Source organism: Podarcis pityusensis, assembly GCF_964106645.2.
Source record: "Podarcis pityusensis genome assembly, chromosome: 5".
In the NCBI taxonomy this organism is placed as follows: Eukaryota; Metazoa; Chordata; class Lepidosauria; order Squamata; family Lacertidae; genus Podarcis; species Podarcis pityusensis.
The window spans coordinates 45,238,085-45,265,056 of record NC_138032.1 but is presented as its reverse complement, the minus strand read 5'-3'; the positions used below and the strand labels follow the sequence as shown (position 1 = coordinate 45,265,056).

The 26,972-nt window shown below is 44.4% G+C and overlaps 1 protein-coding gene across 5 annotated transcripts in view; it reads left to right on the top strand.

The window, feature by feature from the left end:
* SH3PXD2A (SH3 and PX domains 2A) overlaps nt 1-26,972 on the top strand; it is a 259,093-nt gene that overhangs the window by 54,739 nt on the left and 177,382 nt on the right. The window contains exon 1 of one of the 5 annotated variants that reach the window (XM_081006149.1): nt 6,999-7,627. The exons of the other annotated variants lie outside the window; for them this stretch is intronic. Coding sequence (XP_080862275.1) covers nt 7,493-7,627 — 135 coding nt within the window. The 5' untranslated portion in view covers nt 6,999-7,492. Of the gene's footprint in view, nt 1-6,998; nt 7,628-26,972 lie in introns of those variants that run through there. 5 annotated transcript variants of the gene reach the window in all.

The following is a 26,972-nucleotide window of genomic DNA, read 5'->3' as shown; positions in this document are numbered from 1 at the left end:
CCCCAGCCTGCTATCTGCTATGGCCAACTAGGCATACCTCCCCATGTCTAGTGAAAGAGTGCAACATGCTTACTTTTGCAAAACTTAGAGTGCCTCTAGACTGTCACTGTTTTAAGGAAAGGATTCAAGCACACACTGGAATTTTAGGTTTGCACAATGAAAGTGGGACAAAAGGCTCTGCTGCCCTAGCGCAACAAATCATCTTTTTAAAACCTGCATTTTTGCAGTTTAGAAAGTGACAGGAAAATGCATTGAAAAGTGTAGGCTGTAACCTAACTGCTGCATTAGCCTGCGCAAGCGTATCCGGATGAGTAAATGTGTGGTCTGGAGGGGGCCTTCATTCACCCTCCCTGCTTGTCTTGTGACCATTGGGAGAACAGTGGGTAGCTGTCCCAAACAGCTACCGGTATACATTATGCTGCTTCATTGTAAGGCTGACCCTAAATAAAATGTTACCACTCCTCACTGACACCTGCAGATTTCTGGAGACAGATGAGCACTGGATATGTCTATTCCAACGAAACTTTAAAAGCTGAAATTCTCATGAGTTTTTATAATGGTTTACTAGTCCTGGAAAAATTAAATTTGCAGGCCAGGTGCTGCTTTCTATACACTGAAAAGAGAGGCCAAGATTGGACATATACAATCATGCTGAAGCTCAAGGGGTGCAAATTATGCTTGATTGCTTGATTGCACTCTTAGGGTCTCTGGATTTACACTTTAGAATGTTGGTCTGGAAAACCCATCTTCTAGAGTGGTAGACTGTGTAGGGAAGCCAAGATCTGGTCCCGTAGGAAATGCAGGGGAGCTCTAGGAGGGGCTGAAATACAAACTGTAAATTGGTTCAGATTTCAAGCAAGAAAGCAGCACATAAAGAACAAATCTGTCTGCGACGTGCAGTTTCTGCATTAGGGAGGGTGTAGCAAGTTCCATTATTAGATACTGCTATCTAAGGTTTTGAGATAAGGCAGCTTAATTTGGGTGCCTTGGCAGATAGAAGTTCGGGTAATCTTGTAGATAAGAGAATCAGAAGACATTCAAGCAGGATGTTGAAGTGATGCCCCCAATGCTCAAGAGACCCTACACCTACAGAGATCCCTGGTTGTGCCCTGAAAGTTCACAGCTGTTCTCACTGTGACTCAGTTCACATTAAATGTTTCCTGTTAAATGTCCACCTGAATATGGTTTCTTCAAAACTTAAAGCCACACTGTGTGCACCATATAGAATCTCTTCCCAGCTCAGCAAACCCTCTTTCTGATTTGAAAGTTATCCCCAGCATATGGGTGATGATGAAAGAGAGTTAAGCAATGAGTACAACATTTAAAATCCAATGTAAACATGAGTTAATCCTCTCCACACCGGTCCTGCGCATTGTTCTGGTGATGGAGATGTTGCTGGCCAGGCCACAACTCTATATCCCTCTATTCAGCAATATGTTCCATTGAGTTTAGTGGGGCTTCCAGGTAAATGGGTATAGGATCGATAATTTAAGGTTATGCTTGCTTTGACTGGATGTATTAGACTTGTATATCGTTTCATACTGAAAGAGTCTCAAAGCAATTCCATATATGTGGAATGAGTAAATAAAACAAGCATAATAAAATACAAGAAACACAATGAAACATAACAAACAAACAAAAAAGCAATGCACAACATCAGTACAGCAACACTTATATGAGCACACACACACTGGATTGAATAGTAAAAACAACAATATAATTAAAGCTATCCATATGCCTGGCAGAAAAAACAAGTTCTACCTCACACTGAAATGAAAGTGAAGTTGGCTGCAGGCATACCTCCCTAGAGAGAGCATTCCAAAGACAAAAGGGGCCAATGCAGAGAAGGGGCACTCTGCCCTGTGAGGGAGCACTCTTGAAGAGTACTGCTTTTTGGCAGCCTCTGTACAGGAGATGCAACATTCAAATCAGCACACCCCCCACCTCACATTTGAAAGATGGAAATCGCATGGGCACAGCCAGGATTTATGTTGGGGGGGGGGCAGGTATCCTGTTAGAGGGAGCAGGCTTCATGTTATGGGGGCAGAACCTCAGTTGGTTAAGTATTTTTATTTACTTGGTAAATATCGCTATGCCCATGGAAAATAGATTGGTTCTGAACAGTAGTGCAACTTAGCCAGCCAAGAGAGAAGAGCTGGCAGCAACAACCAATGACTCAGTTATGAGGCTGGATGAGACGGAAAGGCAAGTAGATTATGCAATAGGAAGTGATGGGTTATGTTCAGCATTAGGCTATTGGTTCCTTTAGACTTCGGAATGACAGAAAAACCAGTGCCACAATGTTTTCCTTCTACTTGAAGGTTATGGATTGATTACACTGCCTTATACTGAGCCAACTCGTTGGTACATTTAGTTTATCACTGTCTACGCTCTGAGCGGTTGACTCCTGGGGCTTGGGCAGATGTTTTTCCAGCCCTGGTGCCTGTTATCCTTTAACTCCAGATGTTGTTGGACTACATTTTCTGCCATTGCCACTTTGGCTGGTGTTGATGGGACTTGGAATCCAGTAAACAACATCTGGAGGGCCACAGATTATCCACCCCTGCTTTAATTGGAGAATGAACCGAATGCTGCCTGCATGGATGGCATGTGCTTTACTACTGTAGCTCCCTGGACAGAGTTGGGTAGGGCACCACTGCACTCCCAGCTTCCAAACACAGCAGGTCACTGTTGCTTACCGGAGGGTGAGGAGTGAGGCACAGGGAGCTCCTGGCTGTGCAGGTACATAATGGCAAGAGCTTCGAATTGGCTCTGCCACACTGCACAGCCCTGAGCTCCCTGCACCTCCCTATCTGCCTCCAGTAAATGCTAGTGGCGTGCTGTGTTTGGAAGCCAGGAGATCAGTGGTACACCACCCATGTCACCACATGAGCCACTACTGCTCTACAGCTGAGCTGTAGCCCCATGCCTTGAGAATGTAGGAACTGTTTAGGGCTGTGTATACAGCATACATTTAAAGCAAACTTAACACGACTTGCCCCAAAGAATCCTGGGAACTGTAGTGCACCCCTAACAGTGCTACAGTTCCCAGCAACCTTGACCACAAAGTTACAGTTCCCAGGATTCTTTGCAGTAAGTCATGTGCTTTAAATGTATGGTGTGTATACCACCCTAGTCATGATAAATCAATCTAGTATTACCTTTGTTGTTTTTAAGATGGAAATTCAAGTGACCACTTTTCTCTGCATGAAGATACATGGATGGAGAAAGCTTCATCAGTTAAATTTCTGCTTGTCAGGCAGGTGTCAAAGGCAGGTACAACAATAGTACTTTGTCAGTTCTCACTGGGCACAATGACATTACAATTTCATTCAAGGTCAGAAAAATATCACAATTCAGGGTGTGTTTTTTTAAAGATGACACAAATTGTCTTGGAATGCAACAGTTTTGCAGTAAAATTGTCTGGATTCTCTTAAATAAATGAGTGAAAGAATGATGTCAAATCCTGGATATAGCTATTAAGGGAGCAGCCTTGGAGACAAGTGTTTTGCAGCATGAGACCTTGAAGAAGGATCCACATAAAAAGAACTCTGCATATGAAGGTTGCTGGAAAGTGTAGCTTTTGGCTCATGCTCCATCTTCAGATCAGAGCAAGATGCTGCCACGGTAGGCCTCATTAGCAAATCTTTACATATTGATGAGGAAGTATTTTTAGCACTGGGCAAAAGCTGCATAGAATCTTCAGACTTTAAAATGTGATTTTGTTTATGGCTATTATTTTCAGGACTGTTCTGTCTTCCAGTATAATCACTGGCAGTATAATCACTGGCAGATAAGTTTAACTAAACATCAAGTTTTGAGTAAGAATTAAAGGTTGTGCCTGGACTATTGCATTTTAAAATCTGGGTTGCTCTAGAGGCTTGTTGGTAGTCAAATAATAAACTCATTTGTATGTGGAGAGAAGAAGAAGAGTTTGGATTTGATATCCTGCTTTATCACTACCCAAAGGAGTCTCAAAGCGGCTAACAGTCTCCTTTCCCTTCCTTCCCCACAACAAACACTCTGTGAGGTGAGTGAGGCTGAGAGACTTCAAAGAAGTGTGACTAGCCCAAGGTCACCCAGCAGCTGCATGTGGAGGAGCAGAGACGTGAACCCAGTTCACCAGATTACGAGTCTACCATTCTTAACCACTACACCACACTAGCTCTCTAGTGTGAGAGAGCATTTGGTTCACTGCACTAAAATATTCCACATTTTGCAACTAGATAAAGTGCTAAAGTTTTGAAGGTATATTCCTCTGTCTTGCATGATACAGTAACAGGTGGCTGCAATTTTAGTGATGTACCCTTAAATAGATCCTAAATCAGGGGTAGCCAATGTGGTAATCTCCAAGATGCTGCTTGGCTACAATTTTCATCAACCCTGACCATTGGACAGGCTGGCTGGGACTAGAGTCCAGCAACTTCTGGAGAGCACCACTTTGGCTTATTCCTGCTCTAAATACTGTGCATTGTATCAGACATGTACTTCTGGAATGAACAGGACAAACTCCAGTATGGGGCTTAAACATATTCCAGGGGTGTGGAACCTGCAGTCCTCTGGATGTTGCTGCATTTCAACTCCCATCACCTCTAGGGCTGATGAAGTCCAACAACATTTGGAGAGTCACAGGTTCCCCCATCCCTGACATCTTGAGAATGGATTTGCCACTTTGTACTCAAAAGATCTGTTTTCTGAAGCGATGGTGTGAGGACCTACATGTGGAAATATTAGGTGGAAACCAAAAATTTCCCCTAGTTGATATGTCAGTGCGGTCCTAGGTCTATTCAATCCAAATTGTATAGACAACCGATTCCCGTGAAACATTTGCACTTGTAGATTCTCATGCAGTCTCTTTTCAAAATCCAATCAGTGAACAACGCATAGGGTTATTTTGGAAGAGGCCCAAAGGCTAATTACATCAGATGGGAAATGAATGTATGTAGTTAGTGACCACAGGATGATGGTGCCAGCCAGGGAATTACGATGATGTATTAACTCCTTCACGGAGTAGTAAAAGAGCAAAACACACACCCCAAGCCTCAATCGCAAGCCCCTCTGCTCAGCTAACTACTGTGTACGCTCAGTTATTTATGGTACCAGAAAATGGCATGGCGCTCTCGCCCACAGCCCTAAAACACAATTCTGCTTTTGTACCGTGAATGCAGTCATTCACTTTTATGAAGGGTGCAGAGAACGAGATGAGAAGTGCCTGTTGTGCTCACATCCCTTGGCTTGCGATGAGAGACGCTCTTTGCTTTCAGAAATATCCAGCATAAGGTTATGGGGAGTTTATTTACATTATTGTATATAAGTGCCGCTGGGAAATTGCCCCAACAAGACTGGAAAAGTTACAGATGGACCTGTCAGTTGCAGTTCGTCTCCACCTCTTTTAATTTTAAGGTCACATTTTCCAACAAGGCTTGCATGTGCCATGTTTCTTCAAGCTGCCTGGTAGCAACGTCTCGTTTTAAAGCCTTTTCCAGGGTTTTGAGAGTGCCTGCATGTCTTGATGTAACTGTGGGTGGGGAATAAACATGCAGATGGGTGTGGGGTGTAAAAGGTTCTCAACCTCCAAACATTCTCAATTGAAAACATTTTCATCCATCATAGGAACATAGGAAACTGCCATAGACTGAGTCAAACCATTGGTCCATCTATCTCAGTATTGTCTACGCCAGCCTTGGGTCGTAGAATCATAGAATTGTAGTATTGGGAGAGACCCCAATGGTCATCTAGTCCAATCCCCTGCCATTCAGGAATCTCAACTAAAGTATCCATGACAGAAAGCCATCCAACAACCTCTGGCCATGTTGACTTGGTCATGTACACAGAATGGAAGATGATAGAATCCCCAAGGATGTGCTCTACGGGGAGCTGGCTTCAGACACATGGCCCATGGCAGACCAACTCTGTGTTACAAAGATGTCTGCAAATGTGACATGAAGACTGGCAACATCAACCCCACTGTGTGGGAATCACTTGGAGACAATTGCGGTGCCTGGAGATAGTCAGGTTCTGTTTCCACAGCAGTGACCAGAGAAGGAATGACTGCTGGGAGGAGCACAAAGATAGGAACACCATGGTGCACCTGTAACAGCAAAACAGGACCCCTTCATCTGCCCCATCTGCAGTAAAATATGTCTCTCCTGTCTCAGTCTCTACAGCCACAGCAGGCACTGTAACTCTTCGGTGGTTTGACTTTACCCCTAAAGATGCACTCTTCCACTGTCTCCTGAGACAAACGGATGCGAACAACAACAACAACAGATAGGCTAGCTCAATGACTCTTGGCTATGCAAAGGTCATTTTTAAAAAATCTGTACTCTCTTGCACCCTAAATCTGTTCTGAGTTCCTCCTCAACTCTCCAGAACAGCAGGAGAGGAAAGGGTGGGCAAGTTAGGTTGCACAAGTGGAATCATTGCACTAGTGGATCTACTTCATTGGATATTGACCATTGTGTTTGTTGTCAAGATGGAATATTGGACTAACTGCAGTTCTTGTGTGTGTGAGACACCAGGCAGTGTTTTTGTTGCAAGAAGAGGGTGACACTCCTCCTCTTATCTCATTGTCCTCCAGGAGCTGGAGAAGGGAGAACTAATAGTGAAATAGCAGATGGCTACTCAACAGTGACAGTGTGGCTGGTAGGGCTGTACAGCATCCTGCCTGAAACAGAGCCTCCCCAAGATCAGCAGATTTACCTTGGCCCTTAATCAGGAGCAGAATGTCTGGCTAGGTATGGAGCATTCTTCTTCAAGCTGGAGCCTGGAGCCCACAAAAAATGAAATAATGCTAGGTGGGCAGGTGGCCTTGTCTCTCTCTTGCTTTTCTGCCAACTTTCTGACTAAAGGGCTCTAGTTCAGTGATACAGCATCTGCTTTGCATCTAGAAGATCCCAGGTTCAAAACCTGGTTTCTCCAGGTAGAGTTGGGAGGGACCCTCATCTGAAATCCTGGAGAATCATTCCCAGTCAGTGCAGACAACATTGAGTTAGATATAGACCAATGATCTGATTCAAAATAAGGCAGTTTTGAAAGCAAAAGAAAACTAATATTCAAATAATCCAGGATGGACTTCCGCCTCCAACCCTGCTACCTGCTACCACCAGTCAGTATGTATAGTAGATAAAAATCCTCAGCTGTTTGGTCCCAGAGCTATACTTCTGAACACTTTCAGGGGCTGGCTAGTTAAGAACTTGTTTGACGTTCTATCTTTGCTATATTAAACTTTATTTTCTTTGGTTTATCTGTCACTTGAATGAGGCTCTCCAAATGTCTGAGGAGATGAGCTATTGTATACTTTTTGTGCCCCCTCCTTCCAGCGCCTTAAGATTTGTAGATCAGGTTGACACCCAATTCCTGTTTTCATTCTTGATGAGGGTGTGTAGGGAAAACCAGTGTGACCTGCACAGCTACTGTCTTTGAGCTTTCCTTCAGTATATGAAGCAGAAAGTTACATCAGGGTAAACAATGTGATGAGAAGTTTTTCTGAATGTGCGAAATAAATGAAGACAGGGAGAGATACCCTAGAAGCAACTTTATCTACTGGAAAAGGCTTCTAAATCATCCTCCATCTACTAAGAAAAAGAAAATGATGAAGGGAAAGAGATTGTTTCGCAGGGCAAAGGTGAGTCTAATAATGCCCATTCTCTCTCTGCAGTCTGTTTTTGTCTTATCCACTTGCTGAGACAGACAAGCTCATTTCTTTCTTTTCTCTAGAACCAAGGAGGGGTCTTAGCTACTGCTTGTTTAACTTAAAATCTCAAGACAAATTGCTCTTCCCCCATACTCTCTCACTCTCTCTTTTTAATTTATTGGGTTTTACAATTTTATATTCATTACAATACATATTATCTCATAAGAAAGTTATAATATTAATAAAAAGTAAGGAAAAAGGAAAAAAGAAAAGAAACAATTCCCCAACTCCCCCCCCCCCCCGGACTTCCCTCATCTTCCCCTTTTGGTTTGTTACATTACAATGATACCTCGGGTTAAGAACTTAATTCATTCCAGAGGTCCGTTCTTAACCTGAAACTGTTCTTAACCTGAGGTACCACTTTAGCTAATGTGGCTTCCTGCTGCCGCCATCGCGCGATTTCTGTTCTCATCCTGAAGCAAAGTTCTTAACCCAAGGTACTATTTCTGGGTTAGTGGAGTCTGTAACCTGAAGTGTCTGTAACCCGAGGTACTACTGTAATTGTTGTATTCTGCATGTATACATACTATTCCTTGTTGTTACATTGTCATCCTCCATTTTTTAAATCAATAAAGTTGTGAAAGTTTATTCAAATCCTGCCAATGAGTCCATTTCTTTTTGTTGTTTCTGCAAATAATTTGTAAAAGGTTCCCATTACTTTTTCAAGTCACTATTGTCTCTTTCATGTAATTTGTCTGTTAACTTTGCTAATTCTGCATAGTCCATCAGTTCTTCTTGCCATTTTTCTTTCGTTGCTATTTCTCCAGATTTCCAATTCTGAGCTATTAGGATTCTTGCTGCACTTGTCGCATACATGAATAATTTACATTTCCCTTTCAGTAGAGCTTGACCTAAAATATGTATTAAAAAGGCTTCTGGGTTTTTTTTTACAAATGTCATTTTAAAATGACATTTCTTCCTCCGTACTCTTGTGGCTATTTAGCTTCTGTGGAGCTCCATTGTTTACCTTTGCCTCTCCAAAGAGTTGTAAGCAGCTGGGTGGAAATATCCACCCTGCTTGGATTCAGAACCAAACATTTCTTTATTGAGTGGGATTATGAATGTTTCACATCCTTGACCAATGCAAATCTCATTAGGCTATGTCTAGTTTACAGCAACTTAAAGATACCCAGTGTTGGTGCCTGATACTTCTGCAGTCTTTCTATTTGGCTGTTTATTCTTTTGCTGTGAAGTCCGAAGTGAATGCCATGTTTTCTCCCCAGGAAGTTGCTCCATGTCAAATGTGGGATTTTACAGCACAATCCTATACAGTATGTATCTGCTCAGAAGTAAGTCCCATAGAGTTTGATGGGACTCTCAAATTCTATGGGACTTTTCAGGAAAGTAGGTGTAGGATTGCTGCCTTAGGGAGTTTGGATATATTGTGATGCTGTCCTTGAAGTGCATAAAAAGAGGGTTAGGTCTGTCTGCCACCAATATAGGTCAGTATAACCAAATTAACCTTATGAAGAAATGTGCAACACGGCACAATTGCATCCACCTCTTGAGCTTCCAGTGACAAAGATGTTTCCAAGGGTATACCTTATCAGAACAAGCTCTCTAGCCATTTCCACTTCTGAGATCCACCTACATCCAGGACCTCTGGCTTGTCAGGATTCAGGTTCATTTTTGTTTGCCCTCATTCAACCCCTTCTCACCATGGGCATTAGTCCTGTATCTGCATAGCCTCACCTGATTCAGATGATACAGAGTGATACAGCTGAGTTTCATTAGTATCCTGATGACCTAACTCAGCAGCTTTATATTATTACCGTTACCCCAATCTCTGCACAGCGGTAGCAAGATTCCAAGGATCTTGACACTTAGAATCATACAATTGTAGAGTTGGAAGGGACCCTGAGCATCATCCAGTCCAACCCCTTGCAACGCAGGAATATACAGCTGTCCCAGAAGGGAATCGAACCTACAACCTTGGCATTATCAGCACCTTGCACTAACTAACTGAGTTAACCAGGTTTGTGTTCCTTTGAAATGAGGCACGGTGTAGACTGTAATGTCTTTAATAAATAGGGTTTATTTACACATATTTGCACCTGAGTTTAGGTGGAGGGTGTGCAAACCCCTAAAAAATGCACTTTGTTGCTCCCTCATAGTTTCAGCAAACTTGGGTCCAGCGCAGAAGCAGGCCATGCTCGATGGTCTCTGTGTGCTGCCTTTTCCAGCCAGTGTACATGGAGTTCTCCCTGCTTCCTCCAGATCTTTATTTTAAAAGGACACCTTTTTTCCTGTGGTGACATCATGCCCCCTGATATCCTAGCAACCTTCCCTTCACAGCTAACATCATTTGAACACTGAAATCCTAAACCTGACCTTTGTCTCTGCTCACCATCCCCTCCTTGGAGGATCACATCACATTTATGTCAATCACCTATTACCTTCCTTTGTAGTACATGATAGTTCTTTTCCCCAGGTGATTCCTGGCAAAGAAATTGATTCAACCTGCGTTTTTGGATTGCTAAGCTCTCACACCTGGGTGAAGACTTCAATCATTTAGTGATCTCCTACATTTACCAGCTCTAAAAAAATTGGGAGGGAATCTGGTACCCAGGACTTTTAGAGGAATCTGCCTCCACCCCACAAATTCATAACAATACCAATATTAAAAAGCATGGGACCTTGTAGGTCCCCAAAACAAAATTGTCATAGGGCTGAACAGAAATCACCACCACCACTCTCTGAAATTGAACTAGGTAAGGATATACACACATGTAGAAGTTACATGTGTTTTATTTCTTTTTAGCTACTGTTGATTTTAACCCATCTTTTGAATATTTAAAAATACCCATTTCAAACTTTCTTTTATTGAAAATTGTAATGTTTCACTTTGTATTTTTGTAAGCAGCTTAGAGGTTTTCTAATGATCAAACGGTATATAAAAATTGATAAAGACATGGTGTAACAACAACAGCAACAACACTAGTTCTGGGGTCAAGTGGCTAATAAAACTACGAACCACATGCTCAGCTCCCCTTGAATGTGTGAATTTTAGGTCAACAGATCATTCAAACTCAATTTCCTTAGCATAATTGAATACAATTTCCTTAGCATAACTGAATACTGTAGTGATTGTGAGGCACAGATGAGAAAATATAAGAAGGGGGACAGATGGGGGAGTGCCCCCCAGGGGTCTTGTATGACACAGCCTATTTGTAAAGATGCAGCATGAGCCTTCTGCACTTGGTATCTTTTTCCGCTCTAATCAGTGGCAAGTTTCTTTGAAGTCAAGCTCTTTGAAATCCACTCTCCCTTGTCTCAGCTCTGATTAAAAAACAACACAAAGTGTAAGGCTGATCAGGTAAGCAAGGAGAGAGGATACATGGGGGGGGGGGGAATTCAGGTAAACAAAAAGTCCAGGTAAACAATTATTTGTCAAGTGCCTAAATTTATAGTTTGTTGGGCAGGAAGGGAGTGTCTCATTTGGATCTTAGTGCAATTAGCATGCTCAGCAGAGATACTGATGCAGGTGTCTTGCAGGAAAGCAAGGAGTTGTTTGTGGATCAAAGGAGAAACATAATAATAAGTGAAAATTTTCTTTAACATACATTGTGGGAGCAAAGGGCAACTTAGTTTAGAAAGCCTAACATTTTGATCTGCTGCAAGTTTGACATACTAAGATGGTGATTTGTAGCATATATTTATCATATCCTAGCCTTCCTTTAAGGAGTTAAGGACAGTGTACATAGCCTGATTTGTCCTTATTGCAAACCTGTGAAGGAGGGTAGGCTAAGGTTAGATAGAAAGCCATATTGGTCTCACGAGTCAAAATCCAACACTCTGTCCATTGTTTTATAGTCAAGATGATTATAAAATAATTATACAGCACCAGCATATTTCAGCATTTGGCTCCACATGTCAACAGTATGACTGTGATGGTGACACAGTTGGAAGCCTCTCCCTGTTCTGGGCAAGTGTGAGCAATGCAAACACTGAGCTAATGATTAAAAGCAGCCAAGGGCCGTGAGGCAGGATGACACAGGCCTAACCTGAGAAGAGGACAGAGATGGAGGATGGATGCAGAAACAGCCCCAGCAGGAGAACCAGCAACTCAAGGAACTAAGTTTGAACAGGAGGCTTGTGGGAACATGCTCAGTTACTAATCTCAGTTGCCAAATGAGACAAACGCAACATACCAGGAAGATTTATGGGAAGCATTTGTTTTCTAGCCAAAAGTGTATCACTTAGAAGATGGTTAACCTGTGGAATGGGCCTTCCAAATGGTACAGGAACTGGGAGTTTGTGGTGCACCCAGAGTGGGGCAGGAGGGCCTTCTGACCTAAATGTAGAACAGATTGAGGTGAAGCTTCTGCCTGCATCTCCAGTGCTTGCTGCTTCCTGGCAATTAGCACATTAGAGGCAAAACCACACCATGGCATGGGCAGCTAATTATACATGTGCCAGGCTAGTGCATGCGGTCTCATCCTGTGCAGTGAAAGGGTGGAGAGCCGGAGGCTTGTCATCCTTCTCTGCCTGGCCCCTCCCCCTAGGCCACAGCCTCCCCATCTCTGTGTGTAAACCTCTGACCTTTGCATAGCTGGAATGGAGCCTGCTCCACAAAGGTAAGAGTCATACCTGTTGCTCAACTGGCTTCTGTTTCTGGTCCTGCCTGCTGCTGACATCCTCCCTCCAGGAGGTTGCTTGTGAAGGAATGCAGACCTTGTGCCAAAAATGATTTCCTCTTATTGGTATTAGTGTGCATGACTTGAATTGGATCCTTCTGCTTTAGAAGGTGCTGGTGGTGATTATGATGGTGATGATCATCTGTTAGTGTTCCTTCTAGAAATAAAGGCATCATAAGCTTTGAAAGGAGCATGACAAGAAAGTTGTGTTTGGAATCTCTAAAAACACCAGCAGGGCTGGGTGGAATGGTGCAGTAGTATCACTTTTGACTGCCCTTTCCTGCAAGTTATAACATTCCAAGGCTTATCTGTTGCAATTTCTGTGCTTGTGTTGTGTTCTGAAATTGTTGCAGCTCTTTAGACAACATGCTATCCTGTTTGAATTTTCAGAAAGGGATAGCCTGCAATTACTTTGTTCCTATGGCAGTTTAATTACTAGATCATTGAGTTTTCCCTGTTCTCATAGGGCTAAATGATAGACCAGGTACAAAAGCACTTTGAATTAGGGCGGAGCCTCTCTCTCTGTGAGATAGCAGTCCAGTAGGAGAGATAGCAGCTGGGCCTTACAGAGAAAGGTGTTTCCCTCACACACACCTTGTTGTTTTTATACTGCTCTGGACAAATTAGCACCGTCAACTTTTTATTTCTGACAGGGGGCTGTAAATGAACCACTGTCTGACATACAGAAATTTAGCAGGTGAAGCTGCTAAATTGTGCTAAAGGTTTCAGCTTGTTACATTTTAGCTTTTTTTCAGTTGATTCCATCCTTCCAGGATGGGAGGATGGTGGCAATGGTGCTGGATGGGTAACTCCCATCATCCCTTGTTATTGCCCAGGCTGGCTGGAGTGGGAGTTGGAGTTGGAGTTCAGCAACTTATGGAGGGCACAAGGTTCACCACGTCTGCTCTTGAAGACTTCAGGACAACATGCATGAGTTGCTGATGATGAAAAGTGAGGTCCAAGGGACATAAAATGCAGAAAAGTACAGGCAGTGAAATTACTTAACAGTGGTTGTTATTCACAGAACAGCTGCTGATGACACAGATATTGGGGCATTGGTAGGCCAATTAACACATATACGATGTGCTAAAAACCTATGTTGAGTTACTCCACAACTGATAGTGCTGAAACTCTTGATGCAATTCAGTGAATTACCAAACACCAAGCATTTCATACCCTATGTTTATTTGCATTGTGAGGTAAAGGTAAAGGACAGTTAAGTCCTGGACAGTTAAGTCCAGTCAAAGGCAACTATGGGGTGTGGCGCTTGTCTCGTTTTAGGCCGAGGGAGCTGGTGTTTGTCCACAGCTATCTTTCCGGGTCATGTGGCCACCATGGCTAAACAGTTTCTGGTGCAATGCAACACTGTGACAGAAGCCAGAGCACACGGAAACCCTGTTTACCTTCCTGCTGCAGCAGTACCTGTTTATCTACTTGCACTGGTGTGCTTTCGAACTGCTAGGTTGGCAGGAGCAGGGACCGAGCAACGGGAGCTCACCCTGTCATGCAGATTAAAACTGCCCACCTTCTGATCAGCAAGCCCAAGAGGCTCAGTGGTTCAGACCACAGTGCCACCCGTTACCACCCATTTGCATTGTAGCATTGGTTGGCAAGGGGTCACACCCACACCAGCACTTCCATGTTGCCTTCAAGAGAAGCACTCTTCTGTACTGTTTTATTCTGGATTGTTTTATTTGATATTTTAATGTAGATTATAAACTGCTTTGAGATTTTTTCCTTTAAAATATAAAGCAGTTTGGATATTACTACTACTACTACTTTAACAGTTGCACCCCGCCCCCGCCCCGAATCCTGCGAACTGTCGTTTGTTAAGGGTGCTGAGAGTTGTTAGAAAACCCCCTTGCAGAGCTACAGTTATTAGCACCCTTAACAAATTATGGATCCTGGGATTCTTTTGGGGAAGCCATGACTGTTAAAGTGGTATAAGAATGTTTTAAATGTATGGTGTGGGTGTGGTAGCAGCACTAGTAACCTGGGCCCAGTGCCATGGCAGCATAATCTGATACAGCCAATTCTCCTGATAAGAAGCTAGTTACTTTTTCTATGAACAAAATCACTAACATTTTTGGGTCAAAAATTAAGGTGAGCCAAGGTTTTCCTCTCTATAAATCTTATATTCATGCTTCCCACTAGGGAAAATCTCTTTGATATGTATTTTTGAATTCTCCTTGCCTATCAAAGGTTTCAATCAAAACTTTTCCAGCACCTACCACTTCACATCTGAGCTTCCTTTTCTGTTTGAGTTAGATCCCTGGAAAGCCACAATGCTCTAGGAAGGCACACTGGGTGTGTTAATCATTCCATTTGATCCCAGACGGCAGAGCTGGTTTTACTTTTCAGAGGAGAGCAGCTGCTCTTTTCTTTAATTAGCACAAATGATGTCTTGGATGGGAGAGGCACCTGGGCTTCAAATATACTGAATACGTGATTCCTATCCCGAGTTTCCATCTGTTGCATATTGTTTGATAGAAGCAGCTACACATTCTTCATTTACACTTTGTTGCTTCATGCAATATTAGTTTCTATAAGCTTCTTTCCAGCACACTTCCGCCTTACGTTTTTTTCAACTCAACAAATAACATTACTAAATTAGTCAACTTCACACTGTTATTTCCTTCTGCTCTAATTAAATTCCGCATTGATGTAACCTGATGCAAATAGCCCTTTCAGTATACAAGTCCGATTTTCACAATTCTTCTGATTGCCTCATGTTTAAGGGATTGCACTCTAGTTTTGTCATGCTTTGAGGGCAACATGGGAGTGCTGTCATTATAGCCTGGTGATGTGGTCACATTATTTATTCATTTGCAATATTTATGCTCCATCTACTAGGTGAACTTTTCAGGGCAGCTTTTCTACATGGGCTCCACTGTATGTGGAGTGGGGTGATTCTCACACATTTCCTCTTATGGACTATGTTAATGAAATTGTGATGCAGGTTTTAAAATATTTGTTGATGGACCAGTGACGTTGAACTAACGAAGACTTTTAAAAATTAAGTGGCAGTAGGGGTGCAAAACATAATTTGGTTATCCATTGTTAGAGGGGGACATAATATATGCTTTGCATGCAGAAGGTGCCAGGTTCAATCCCCAGTATTTATAGTGAAGCTGCTGACCTTTGTCCTCGACTCTGAAGGGTCACTGCCACCCGGTGGAGACAATGTTGAACTAGTTTTTGTTTTATCTTTTTGTGAACCGCTTTGAGGGTTGTTTTTTACAATACAGTGGTGTATAAATTTTATGAAGAAAATAAAAATAACTTGATAAATAGGCAGACCTAGTATAAGGCAGCTTCCTATGTTCCATTAATCCTGGTATGCTTCCAAATATCACCAGAGAAGTGACAAGCTTGTCCTCTTCTTGCAAAATTGCAGCTAACCCATTTCCCAGTTGATCAGCAAAACACAACTTGCTGTGTAGTTTCTGTTTTGTTGATCAGTAGTTCTAGTGTCCAATACAGGGACCTTCCACTTGTACTTGGGAAACAAAAAAACTTATACATCTCAATTATAGTCTTAGACTTAGAGGGAGCTGCTTCCCTGTCTGAAACCCTGGAGAGTTGCTGCCAGTCAGTGTAGACAGTACTGAGCTAAATGGACTAAGGAGTCTGATTCAGTATAAGGCAGCTTCCTATGTTTCTTCCAGTCTAGGATAGGTAAAGTACAAAGCTGGCCATATACTGAAGGAAGCATTGCTTACCTTAGTTCAGTTGAACTATTAGAGCATGATTTGGTGGATTGGAAATGAGCCATTTGCTCCTCAGCTACCTCCATCTGTACATTTTGCACATGACTTCCAGATCGGTTTGCAGTTTAGTGCTAACCATAGTTTGCTGTGATATCTAAATCTGCAAACTATGGTTAGAGCTTGCTCTCCAACTGCAGCTGGAAATCAAGTTTTGAAGTGTTAACAATAATTTGCCAGTTTAGACACTGCTCCAACCTACAGGTAATACTAAACTGAGGCTGAAAGTGAAGCTGTGCATGAGAACAGAACATTTGAACGTAACATATCTTGTCTGACCTCACCCAGAGAATGTTGTCCCTGGGATAATCTGCACATAGACACAAATATATGAAGGCTGCTTAAACTGGATATGACCACATTGCCAGGTGTGTTTGCAGTGACTTGAGTGAGTTTCGATACCACTGCAAAGCTTTCCGACTACGTATTTGTATGGTTCTCCAATCAGTATAGCGGCAAGCCACTACCCACAAATGGGTTATCCTGTGAAAACAGCTGCTGTGTGGAATGATTTAAAGTGGTCTCAATCTGGTGGCTGTAATGTGTGTACTTGCCCTTGGTCACTCATGAGAGGGATCAAGCTATTTTTCCAGTTTAAAGAGGCTCACTAAAAGATAGTATAAGAATCTTGCCTCAAGTCACACAGAAACCAAATCTGCCCAGCCTAATATTTTGCCTCCATATGGAATGTAATGGCAATATTATTCTCATCTTCTGTTACCTGGCTTGTCTGTCATGTTATTGATTTGTGTGTGTGTGTTAATAAGCAATCCCACAGGGAGATGTGGATTCTTCTTGCCTGAGAGTCAGGAGTGCCTCTGGGAAATCAATAATTCTACATGAAAAGGTAGAGAGAACCACCTCTTCCCATACCCCAGTGCACACACTTTCTTTCTTTCTTCTTCTTCTTCTTCTTCTTCTTCTTCTTCTTCTTCTCTTTCATGTTCTGTTTTCATACACCAGTGCTAATCCCCAAGGCTCCAAGCCAGGGTGAAATTTCAAAGACTCTCTCTCTCTTGGCCTGCTATCTTCAGCTTGCCACTCAACTTTGCAGAAAGTTCTAAGTGTAGAAATAAATGGCGCTGTATTTCAGCACCTGTCAGAAAGGAGATTTGCTTTGAGTCTGGGGAGGGGGGGTACCCCTCCCCCTCTTCCTTCCATGAAGTTACTCTCACAGCCAGTGCTTTTTTTAAAAAAATACTGCCCCTCAATGAGGCCAAACTTAGATTCACAAAATGTTTAGGGGTATGCGTCCCCCCAGAAAAAAGCACTGCTCACAGCTATAGTGAATACGAGTCCAGGGTTCATGTTTGTGCCTTGTTAATAAAGTGTTATTTTCTTTCACCAGAAATGGCCCTTGGCGTTGTCCCCTAACCTCACCCTCACAAGTAGGGGTGTAGAGTTGAAATCACTCTGACGGCCACCATGTCTTTGTTACCTCCCCATACACAGGTCTCATTGCACTCCCGTCCCATTGGTTTCCCCTATTTCCATTTCTTAGTCTTTTATTTCTGATCTCTTCTTGTCCACTGCCCTCTCCACTCTCCTGGCTGCCTTTCTTTAGTCATCCTTATCACTCCTCACTGAGTTTGGCAGTAGCAACATGCAATGCTTTCAACAGCGCACACATGACTTTCACTCCCCCAGCAACCCACATCAGTGAAAGAGTCACAAGCACAGGTGGGCCATGGCCGGTGCCAGTTCAGCCACGTGCCTCTGAAACCAGGGAGGAGAAGATCCCTTTCAAATGCCTGGTGGCTATATTTAATAGAGATGTTTTAAGGCAGTAAAAGACTTGGGGGGGGGGGACTGCCCTCTCAAGGGCCAGATGGTGTACATGGTTCTCCACAGCTCCATTTTATCTTCACAATGACCCTGCAAGGTAGGTTAGGCAGAGAGACTTGGGCTGGCCCAAGGTCACCCACTGAGCTTCATGGTTGAGTGGGGATTCGAACCCTGGTCTCCCAAGTCCTAGTCCCAACACTCGTAACCACTACACCTCACTGACTCGATATTTATAATGAAAATAATATAAATCAAATAGAATTGACTTCAGCAAGGCAACCTGTTGAATTAATTAATTAGTAATTGAACACTAAAGTTAATTGTGTAGCTTAAAAATGTGTGTAAGCTTCAGGAAAATGACTTCTTAGCTGCTTGTGTAACACCAGTTGCACATGACTGTGTTCTTCAGACCTTCTTAGGACCCTGAGGGTTGATTGCAAGGCTGTCCCCTGAAACTGGCTGAAAATAGGTTGGTTGGTTTTAGGTTTGTGGACCTTGTGTTTGTTTATCTTGTTCCCTAAGCCAAATCTTCCCACTCCCCTCTAATAAAACAAGATAGCTTTGCAGCAGCTGAGCTCTCAGCCCAACCCATGAAGTATCTCTTTTTCTGTAGTGACACACCCAGCCACTGTCATGCTTTCCTAACAACTTGCTTTGTTTGGGTGGAAGGCAGCTGGTGTCCTGTTTCCAATTTCCTCCTTATTTCCAGGACCCACCTTTGCTTTGGGTGCAAAGTGTAAGATTGCATCAATATGCACCCTTACTTGGGAGTAAGCTCAGGTGGATATACTTCTGAGGGTTGCACTCTTCTGATCCTGCAGAGTGCTAGAGTTTTCTGTTGTGTGTGTGTGTGTTTAAATCCCCTTTATTATGTGTAATAAAAAACAGGAAAATGCTGAATCGTATATATTTTGGGGGATATTGTAAACATATGCAAAAAAGAGAGAGACTTGTTTCTAGCAGATCTATAAAAGCTTTAGCCTGTTCTGTAAATGGAAATGCAGCACCTGTATTGTAAATGGATATTTTGTGTTTATTTGTTGAAAAATTAACAGTAAAATATATGTATCTTTGAGGGGGGAAATCCAAATGAAACAGAACTAAGGTCCTCCGAGCGTGAGGAGGTGGGAGAATGCCACTTTGCTTCACACATTATTTTTGTTCATATGCTGCTTCCCTCAAGGAGCTAAAGGCAGCATACCTGTTTTCTCTTTTCTCCCATTTATTTATATGATACAATTGTTGGCTGCCTCATGAAAGCAATGTTCAGTAAAAAGAGAAAAGAAATAAGAACACCCAATCCCAATTTAGTACATTTTAAAACGCATTCACAATTCAGTGCAGCGGTAAAACAGCTGCAGCAAGGCAACTTTAACCCTGGCACAGCCATACAAAGCCAACTGTGCAAGCAAAATCCTAATGGCCTCACAGTTTGTCCTCACAGCCACCTTGTGTGGCAGGTTAGGTTGAGAGATGGTGACTAATCCAGGATCACCAAGTGAATTTGTTGCTGAGCAGGCATTTGAAACTAACTCCAGCCTGACCATTTGACAAATACACAGCCTTGGAGGGATGTGTATGTACGCAGTCAACACTGACAAAAGGTGCCCTTCAGCTGAGAAAAATGATACTCACAGAAGGCAGCATTCTCACCAGCCATGCACAGTAGATTGTTACTGGGAGCAGGTGGGGAAATGTGGCATTTGGGACGCTGCTTAAAGCATAGCCTTACTCCTTGTTTTACACACTGCACACTTATGCTCTACAGTGAGCAACACATCTATAGGGCTAAGGTCTCGCCTGCATTAGAAAACTTATGTGTGCGTGTTTTACCAAAAAGTGGTGTTTTCTATGTGTATAGGCATGCAGTTAGGAGAATAATTTGTATGTTTACATCAGGGCTATACGTACTGAACTGGAACTTAAAGAAGTTTCGATACTTTTCCCTAATCCACTAAACTAGTTTTAAGAAGCAGACCAAGTCAGAACATAAAACTGCAAAGATAAAAACTGGCCCCCAAGGCTTAAAAGGTCTGTTCTGTGAAACTTTCACCCTGTTGGCTGCAGTACTTGCGAAACTCCCACAAGGCAGGAGATCTGTTCAGCTTGCTGCTGCCCATCTCTCCACACGAAAGATAGAGTCCTTATCTAGACTCGTACTTAATTCCCTTTGGGGGGAGTTTTGTGTGTTTGGAAGATTGAGGGGGATATGGGCAAAGCAGCTTTAGGTTTTTATTAGGTTTAAAAAATGTGAGGCGGGGTGGGGAAGAGTGACTGACCAAGCTTGTTCCACCTTGTCAACAAAATTGGTGATTGTTTACTTTGGCAAGTTCTTTTTAGTTATACTTTGCCCAGCTAGTATAATCCCCTATGATCCTGAATCCTGTTTCAGCTGACAGTGTCAAGCTCATGCGCCGTTGTGTTCGAAGCTATTGTTTTCTGTTTTTGATGGCCATTGTGCTCTTAGTGGGGAACAGATCAAACAAAAGTCTGCTTTGTTTGACACATATGACAGTGTGGATTGCACAAACCTACCAGTGTTTCAAAATCCAGGACATTGCTCCCTGCTATTGAATTGTGTCTGTATGGAAATACTGTTCAGCAATGCAGTTTGGAAAAGGCACTTTTCTGGAGAGATGTAAGAAGCCATTGATTTTTGTTCTGATCCATGATCATCACATGCAGCACTGTTTTCCTTCCACTGCAATCTGCCCTCGCTGTCAGCTGTGGCTACATTACATGATGTAATTACTTATGTTGTCATTATGTTCTTCTACATCAGGCATGTCCAACAGGTCGAACGTGATCGACAGCCAGATCGCCTGACGTTCATGGTCGATCGTGGGGTAGTAGCTGTTTCCTTTGGCAGTGCATCATCAACGTTTGTTTTATGATGCGGCAAGTGGAAGCAATGCTGTCTGTAGCGCTGCGTTAAATTGAAAGTGCTGCATGTTATAGCGATGGACCCCCCCCAAAGGATCAAGAACATTGGCTTCTCTTTGCAATATGGGAAAGGGGGATGGCAGAAGACAAGCACTATCACCTACCTTCCTTCCTTCCTTCCTTCCTTCCTTCCTTCCTGGTCTACTTGTGTGGAGTTTATATACAGGCAGCAACCATTTTGCAGGGGGTTCTGTTCCTGGCTCCCGTGTGTGTTGGCAGAGTGTGCATAAGTCCGTTCTGTCCCCATTCCTCCATTTTCCAGGTCCACAAGGACCTGTGTGTTGGTGGTTGCCCATCAGTTGGACATGCCTAAAATGGTTGTCGCCCGTTCTGTTGGTAGTGGTGTGCTATGAACTGGGGCTGTCATGGGAGGGTGGAAGATGGTGATGCATTTTTAATTCCCCCCCTCCCAGTGATTTGAATAGTCTGGAGCCTATGTAAAGTTGCACTGTTGATGATGGTGTAGCTGTGGATTGAAAAAGATGTCCCACTCAAATGTCCACCCCATTTTGGCCACTTCTCTCGTGTATTTTCACTAGTGGAATAGCTCCGTCAGTTCCATCAGTGTGTTGGGAGAGTTCCAGAAATGAACACAATGTGCTATATCACAAGTTGTGTCACTGTTGCAGGGTTTCGACTGCATCCTAGGGACCTGTATAGACCTCAGCCTGTAGTTCTCAAGCACAGAATTTCATACCTTTGGTTTCATGTGAGAACAGGTCAATCATTTTTAATTGGAAAGTTGTGGCTTACTTGAACATGTCTGCATTTTTTTTTATGCTCTGGGTGGTAGTGAAGTGTTTGCATATCCTAATTTAATAGGCAACCATGGCTACATGATTAAACACACACACACACTGTGCAAATAGCATGGTAACAAAATAAAAGTCTGATCACTCACTCAGATGACATCTTATTCCATAAAACAATTTGTTCCTAAGATGCTTTGAGGAGTAGTTTAAACTGGAACATCAGATTGCAACTATCTGGTTTGAAGCACTTAATCTAAAGTTGGGTGTAGTTCATGTTTTGCAAAATTTATTTTACTTACATAATTTGGAAGATTGAAGTCTTTAAAGACTATGGGTTGGATCAAATGCTGCTGTTCTGCTTGCACATCAGAACTTTCTCCTCTTTTCCTCTCCTATGCACCCCCCCCCAAGACTCTCAGAATCTGCTCCTGAGGGTCGAGGGGTCTGCTGACATTTATGGCCAACCTGTTTTACTTGTGTCTCTATTATCTGGTGATGGGAGATCTTGGAATTCTGCAGCTGCAGCTTGCTGCATCTGTTCCACTGATATCAGCCCTGTGGATAAACAGTACTTAGTTATATACCACACAACCATCTTGATGTGGTTAGGAAAGGCCCACATCAGCCAAACAAGATTACCTCCAAGAATAACCCTAGGAATGTGCTTGTCTCAGCTGTAGGTTCACTGAGTCAGTCACTCTTAGGAGTAAAGCGAGACACTTCTCTTCCTGGATAAAAATGTCATGACAGCAAACTCTGGAGTTGAACTATACCTTCATTCTCCTTTGAACAAAAGTAATCTTACCCCTGACTGACCCCAGACAGCCTGAACTCTGTCTACAGGAAAACAAAACATCCTTTAACTCCCACCCTCCTCAAAAAAAGTCACCTTCAATTGGCAGAGAAACAATTTGTCTAGGAAGCCTTAAAGCCACAATCTGTTTCTTCATCAGGGTGACTTGCAAATGAGGAAGCCTGATGGTTCTTTCCTCTTCCTTAACTCTCCATGCAGGTAGGTCTTTTTCCTTCCAGCCTGATGCTAGCAGATAGTGTCCACTGTTCCATGATAGTTAGACTCCTGAGAGAGAACATTAGGCGTCTTTCTTTGAAGGAAAGTTTGCTCTCAAAATCTTAGTAATAATAATAATAATAATTTATTATTTATACCCCGCCCATCTGGCTGGGTTTCCCCAGCCACTCTGGGCGGCTTCCAAAAGAGTATTAAAATACTATGATACATCAAACATTAAAAGCTTCCCTAAACAGGGCTGCCTTCAGATGTCTTCTAAAAGTCTGGTAGTTGTTGTTCTCTTTGACATCTGGTGGGAGGGCGTTCCACAGGGAGGGCGCCACTACCGAGAAGGCCCTCTGCCTGGTTCCCTGTAACTTGGCTTCTCGCAGTGAGGGAACCGCCAGAAGGCCCTCGGTGCTGGACCTCAGTGTCCGGGTAGAACGATGGAGGTGGAGACGCTCCTTCAGGTATACTGGACCGAGGCCGTTTAGGGCTTTAAAGGTCAGCACCAACACTTTGAATTGTGCTTGGAAACGTACTGGGAGCCAATGTAGGTCTTTCAAGACCGGTGTTATATGGTCTCGGCGGCTGTTCCCAGTCACCAGTCTGGCTGCTGCATTCTGGATTAGTTGTAGTTTCCGGGTCACCTTCAAAGGTAGCCCCACGTAGAGCGCATTGCAGTAGTCCAAGCGGGAGATAACCAGAGCATGCACCACTCTGGCGAGGCAGTCCGCGGGCAGATAGGGTCTCAACCTACGTACCAGATGGAGCTGGTACACAGCTGCCCTGGACACGGATTTAACCTGTGCCTCCATGGACAGCTGTGAGTCCAAAATGACTCCCAGGCTGCGCACCTGGTCCTTCAGGGGCACGGTTACCCCATTCAGGACCAGGGAATCCCCCACACCTGCCCGCCTCCTGTCCCCCAGAAACAGTACTTCTGTCTTGTCAGGATTCAACCTCAATCTGTTTGCCGCCATCCATCCTCCAACCGCCTCCAGACACTCACACAGGACCTTCACCGCCTTCACTGGTTCTGATTTAAAGGAGAGGTAGAGCTGGGTGTCATCTGCATACTGATGAACACCCAGTCCAAACCCCCTGATGATCTCTCCCAGCGGCTTCATATAGATATTAAAAAGCATGGGGGAGAGGACAGAACCCTGAGGCACCCCACAAGTGAGAGCCCAAGGGTCTGAACACTCATCCCCCACCACCACTTTCTGAACACGGCCCAGGAGGAAGGAGCGGAACCACTGTATGACAGTGCCCCCAGCTCCCAGCCCCTCAAGACGGTCCAGAAGGATGTTATGGTCGATGGTATCAAACGCCGCTGAGAGATCCAGCAGAACTAGGAAACAGCTCTCACCTTTGTCCCTAGCCCGCCGGAGATCATCAACCAGTGCGACCAAGGCAGTTTCAGTCCCGTGATGAGGCCTGAATCCCGATTGGAAGGGATCCAAATGGTCCGCTTCTTCCAGGCGTGCCTGGAGTTGTTCAGCAACCACTCGCTCAATCACCTTGCCCAAGAATGGAAGATTTGAGACTGGGCGATAGTTGGCCATCGTGGCCGCATCTAAAGATGGTTTTTTAAGAAGCGGTTTAATAACCGCCTCTTTCAGCGGGTCTGGGAAGGCTCCCTCACGGAGGGAAGCATTCACCACCCCACGAAGCCCATCGCCCAGCCCTTCCCGGCTAGCTTTTATAAGCCAGGATGGGCAAGGATCAAGGAGACAGGTGGTTGGTTTCACTCGTCCAAGCAGCCTGTCCACATCCTCGGAGGTAACAGATTGGAATTGATCCCACACAATTTGACTAGACAGGACTCTAGCACTCCCCCGCCCCGGCCCTGCTCCCACGGTAGCGTCTACCTCTTCCCGAATCTGAGCGACTTTATCTGCAAAAAACTTTGCAAAATCATTGCAGGAGATCATGTGGCCCGTATTGGGCCCCGATGTAGCAGGTGGTTCCGCTAAATTGCGGACCACCTGAAAAAGTCTCCTGCTGCTGTTTTCTGCAGATGCAATAGAGGCGGCGAAGAAAGCCTTCTTCGCCGTCGCTACCGCCACTTGGTAGGCTCGACACTGAGCTCTAACCTGTGTCCGGTCAGCTTCAGAATGGGTCATCCGCCACCGGCGCTCTAGCCGTCTCAACGATTGTTTCATTGCCCTCAGATTCGTGGAAAACCACGGGGCCATCCGGGCTCCATGCAATCGGAGAGGGCGCTTCGGAGCCAAACAGTCAATAGCCCTGGTTAACTCCACATTCCAGCGGGCCACCAGGGAATCAGCTGAAAGGCCATCAACATGGGATAAAGCATCCCCTACCGCTCTCTGGAAACCATTTGGATCCATTAAGTGGCGGGGGCGGACCATCTGAATCGGTCCCACCTCCCTGCAGAGGGGAAGGGTCGCGGAGAAGTCAAGTTGCACCAGGAAGTGGTCTGACCATGGCACTTCTTTTGTTTCGCTTTTACTTAGTGTCAGAACACCAACATCCATGGAGGTAAACACCAGGTCCAAGGCATGTCCGTGGCTATGGGTTGGGCCAAACTTATTCAGGGACATCCCCATGGAGGCCATGCTTTCCACGAAGTCCCGAGCGGCCCCTTGTAAGGTCGTGTCGGCATGGATGTTAAAATCCCCTAGGACAACCAAACTAGGTGTCTCCAGGAGTATATCCGCCACGACCTGAAGCAGCTCGGGCAGGGAATCCTTGGTGCAGCGGGGAGGTCGGTACACCAAAAGGAATCCTGTACTGCCCCTATTGCCCAACTTCCAGAACATGCACTCAGAGAACTGGGTCTTCCCAATAGGATGCCTGGTGCAAACTAATGACTTCCTAAAAATCACTGCAACCCCCCCTCCCCGCCCACAGGGCCTGGGTTGCTGTGCGTAAGAGAAACCTGGTGGACAAGCAGCGGCAAGAACAGGCCCACCTGCTTCATCCAACCAAGTCTCTGTTACACAAGCCAGGTCAAATCCTCCATCCATGATCACGTCATGGATGGCAGTGGTCTTATGAATCATTGACCTGGCATTGCACAGCAGCACCTTCAGGCTATGTGGGTATCCCTTGCTGATTCTAGTATCCGTCCGGACAGGACCAGACCCGGAGGCAGGGATAGTCCTCAGACAACGACTAAACCTGCCTCCTCTGTAATGACATGGTCTGGTCTTAGCGTAACTCCTCCTCCTACCCGTGATCACTGAGATCGGTTGTCCCAGCGCATCCCCCTCCGTGGAACATACCCCAGCCATTTTGTTGGCTGGGACCCACTCCCCGGCAGCCCTGACCCTTCCCCTTAAGAACAAAATAAGACCTTAAAACAATAAAAAACCCCAGAAAACAAAAAACAATACAAATGAAAAACTATAAAAATTACAAATCCATTAAAATCAAACAAATTCCCAACTAAACATCCATCCCACCCCCATCCCCGTCCCCGCATATACAAAAAAATGAAAGGAAAAGGAACATTTTAAAACAAACTCTGCGCCCCTCCGGATCCCCCTGGGTCGCAGCAGCAGTGACAACAACCGTCCCTGTGAGGCCTGTCAGGCCCCGCCCTGGGCCAGGTGGTGAGTGGCAGGAAGGAGCAGGGCCCTCAGACACCCACACAGGAGAGTCCTCCTGGGCAGCAGAGCGCAGCAGTCCTTGTGAGGCCTCAGGCCCCGCCCCAGGCCAGATGGTGAGTGGCAGGAAGGAGCAGGGCCCTCAGACACCCACACAGGAGAGTCCTCCTGGGCAGCAGAGCGCAGCAGTCCCTGTGAGTCCTTCAGGCCCCGCCCCGGGCCAGATGGTGAGTGGCAGGAAGGAGCAGGGCCCTCTCTGTGGGTATTCTTCCAACATGTCTATTCGGAGCAGCAAAATATAGGGTTCTCAACTGTTGGGTTGAAATCACGACAGACGAGTGGTAGGTGTCATATGAGAGGCGTCTCCCCGGGGCGAGCCCCGGGAACTCTCTTTTATTGAATATTACAAACATTGCCACAGGTGTGCTTGTGGCTGATTGGTTGATGGAGATAGCTTAGGGTGTTTCCTTACTTCGTTTAAACCCCACTTTTGTGTTGACAGCCACCCACCCATTTTTTTTGGAATCCAGTTGGAAGAAATGGTTCTCCCAAACATTTATATTTACATCCCTCCCCAGGTGTTATCCTGATGTTTTGAAGTGCTAATTTGTAGTGATTTTTAAAGAAGCCATTGTAATCGCAGGGCAATTCTTTTACATGTGAACCGATGTAATGCTATTGTGCCTGATTTGGAGTCTGGCTTATGTTACGCTTGATGGTGGGCACACCTTCCATCCTTCCTTGTTCTGAAATGCTATCCCTTTGCTATGGAGTTCCTGGAGTTGAAAATGTAGTGTTTGCCATT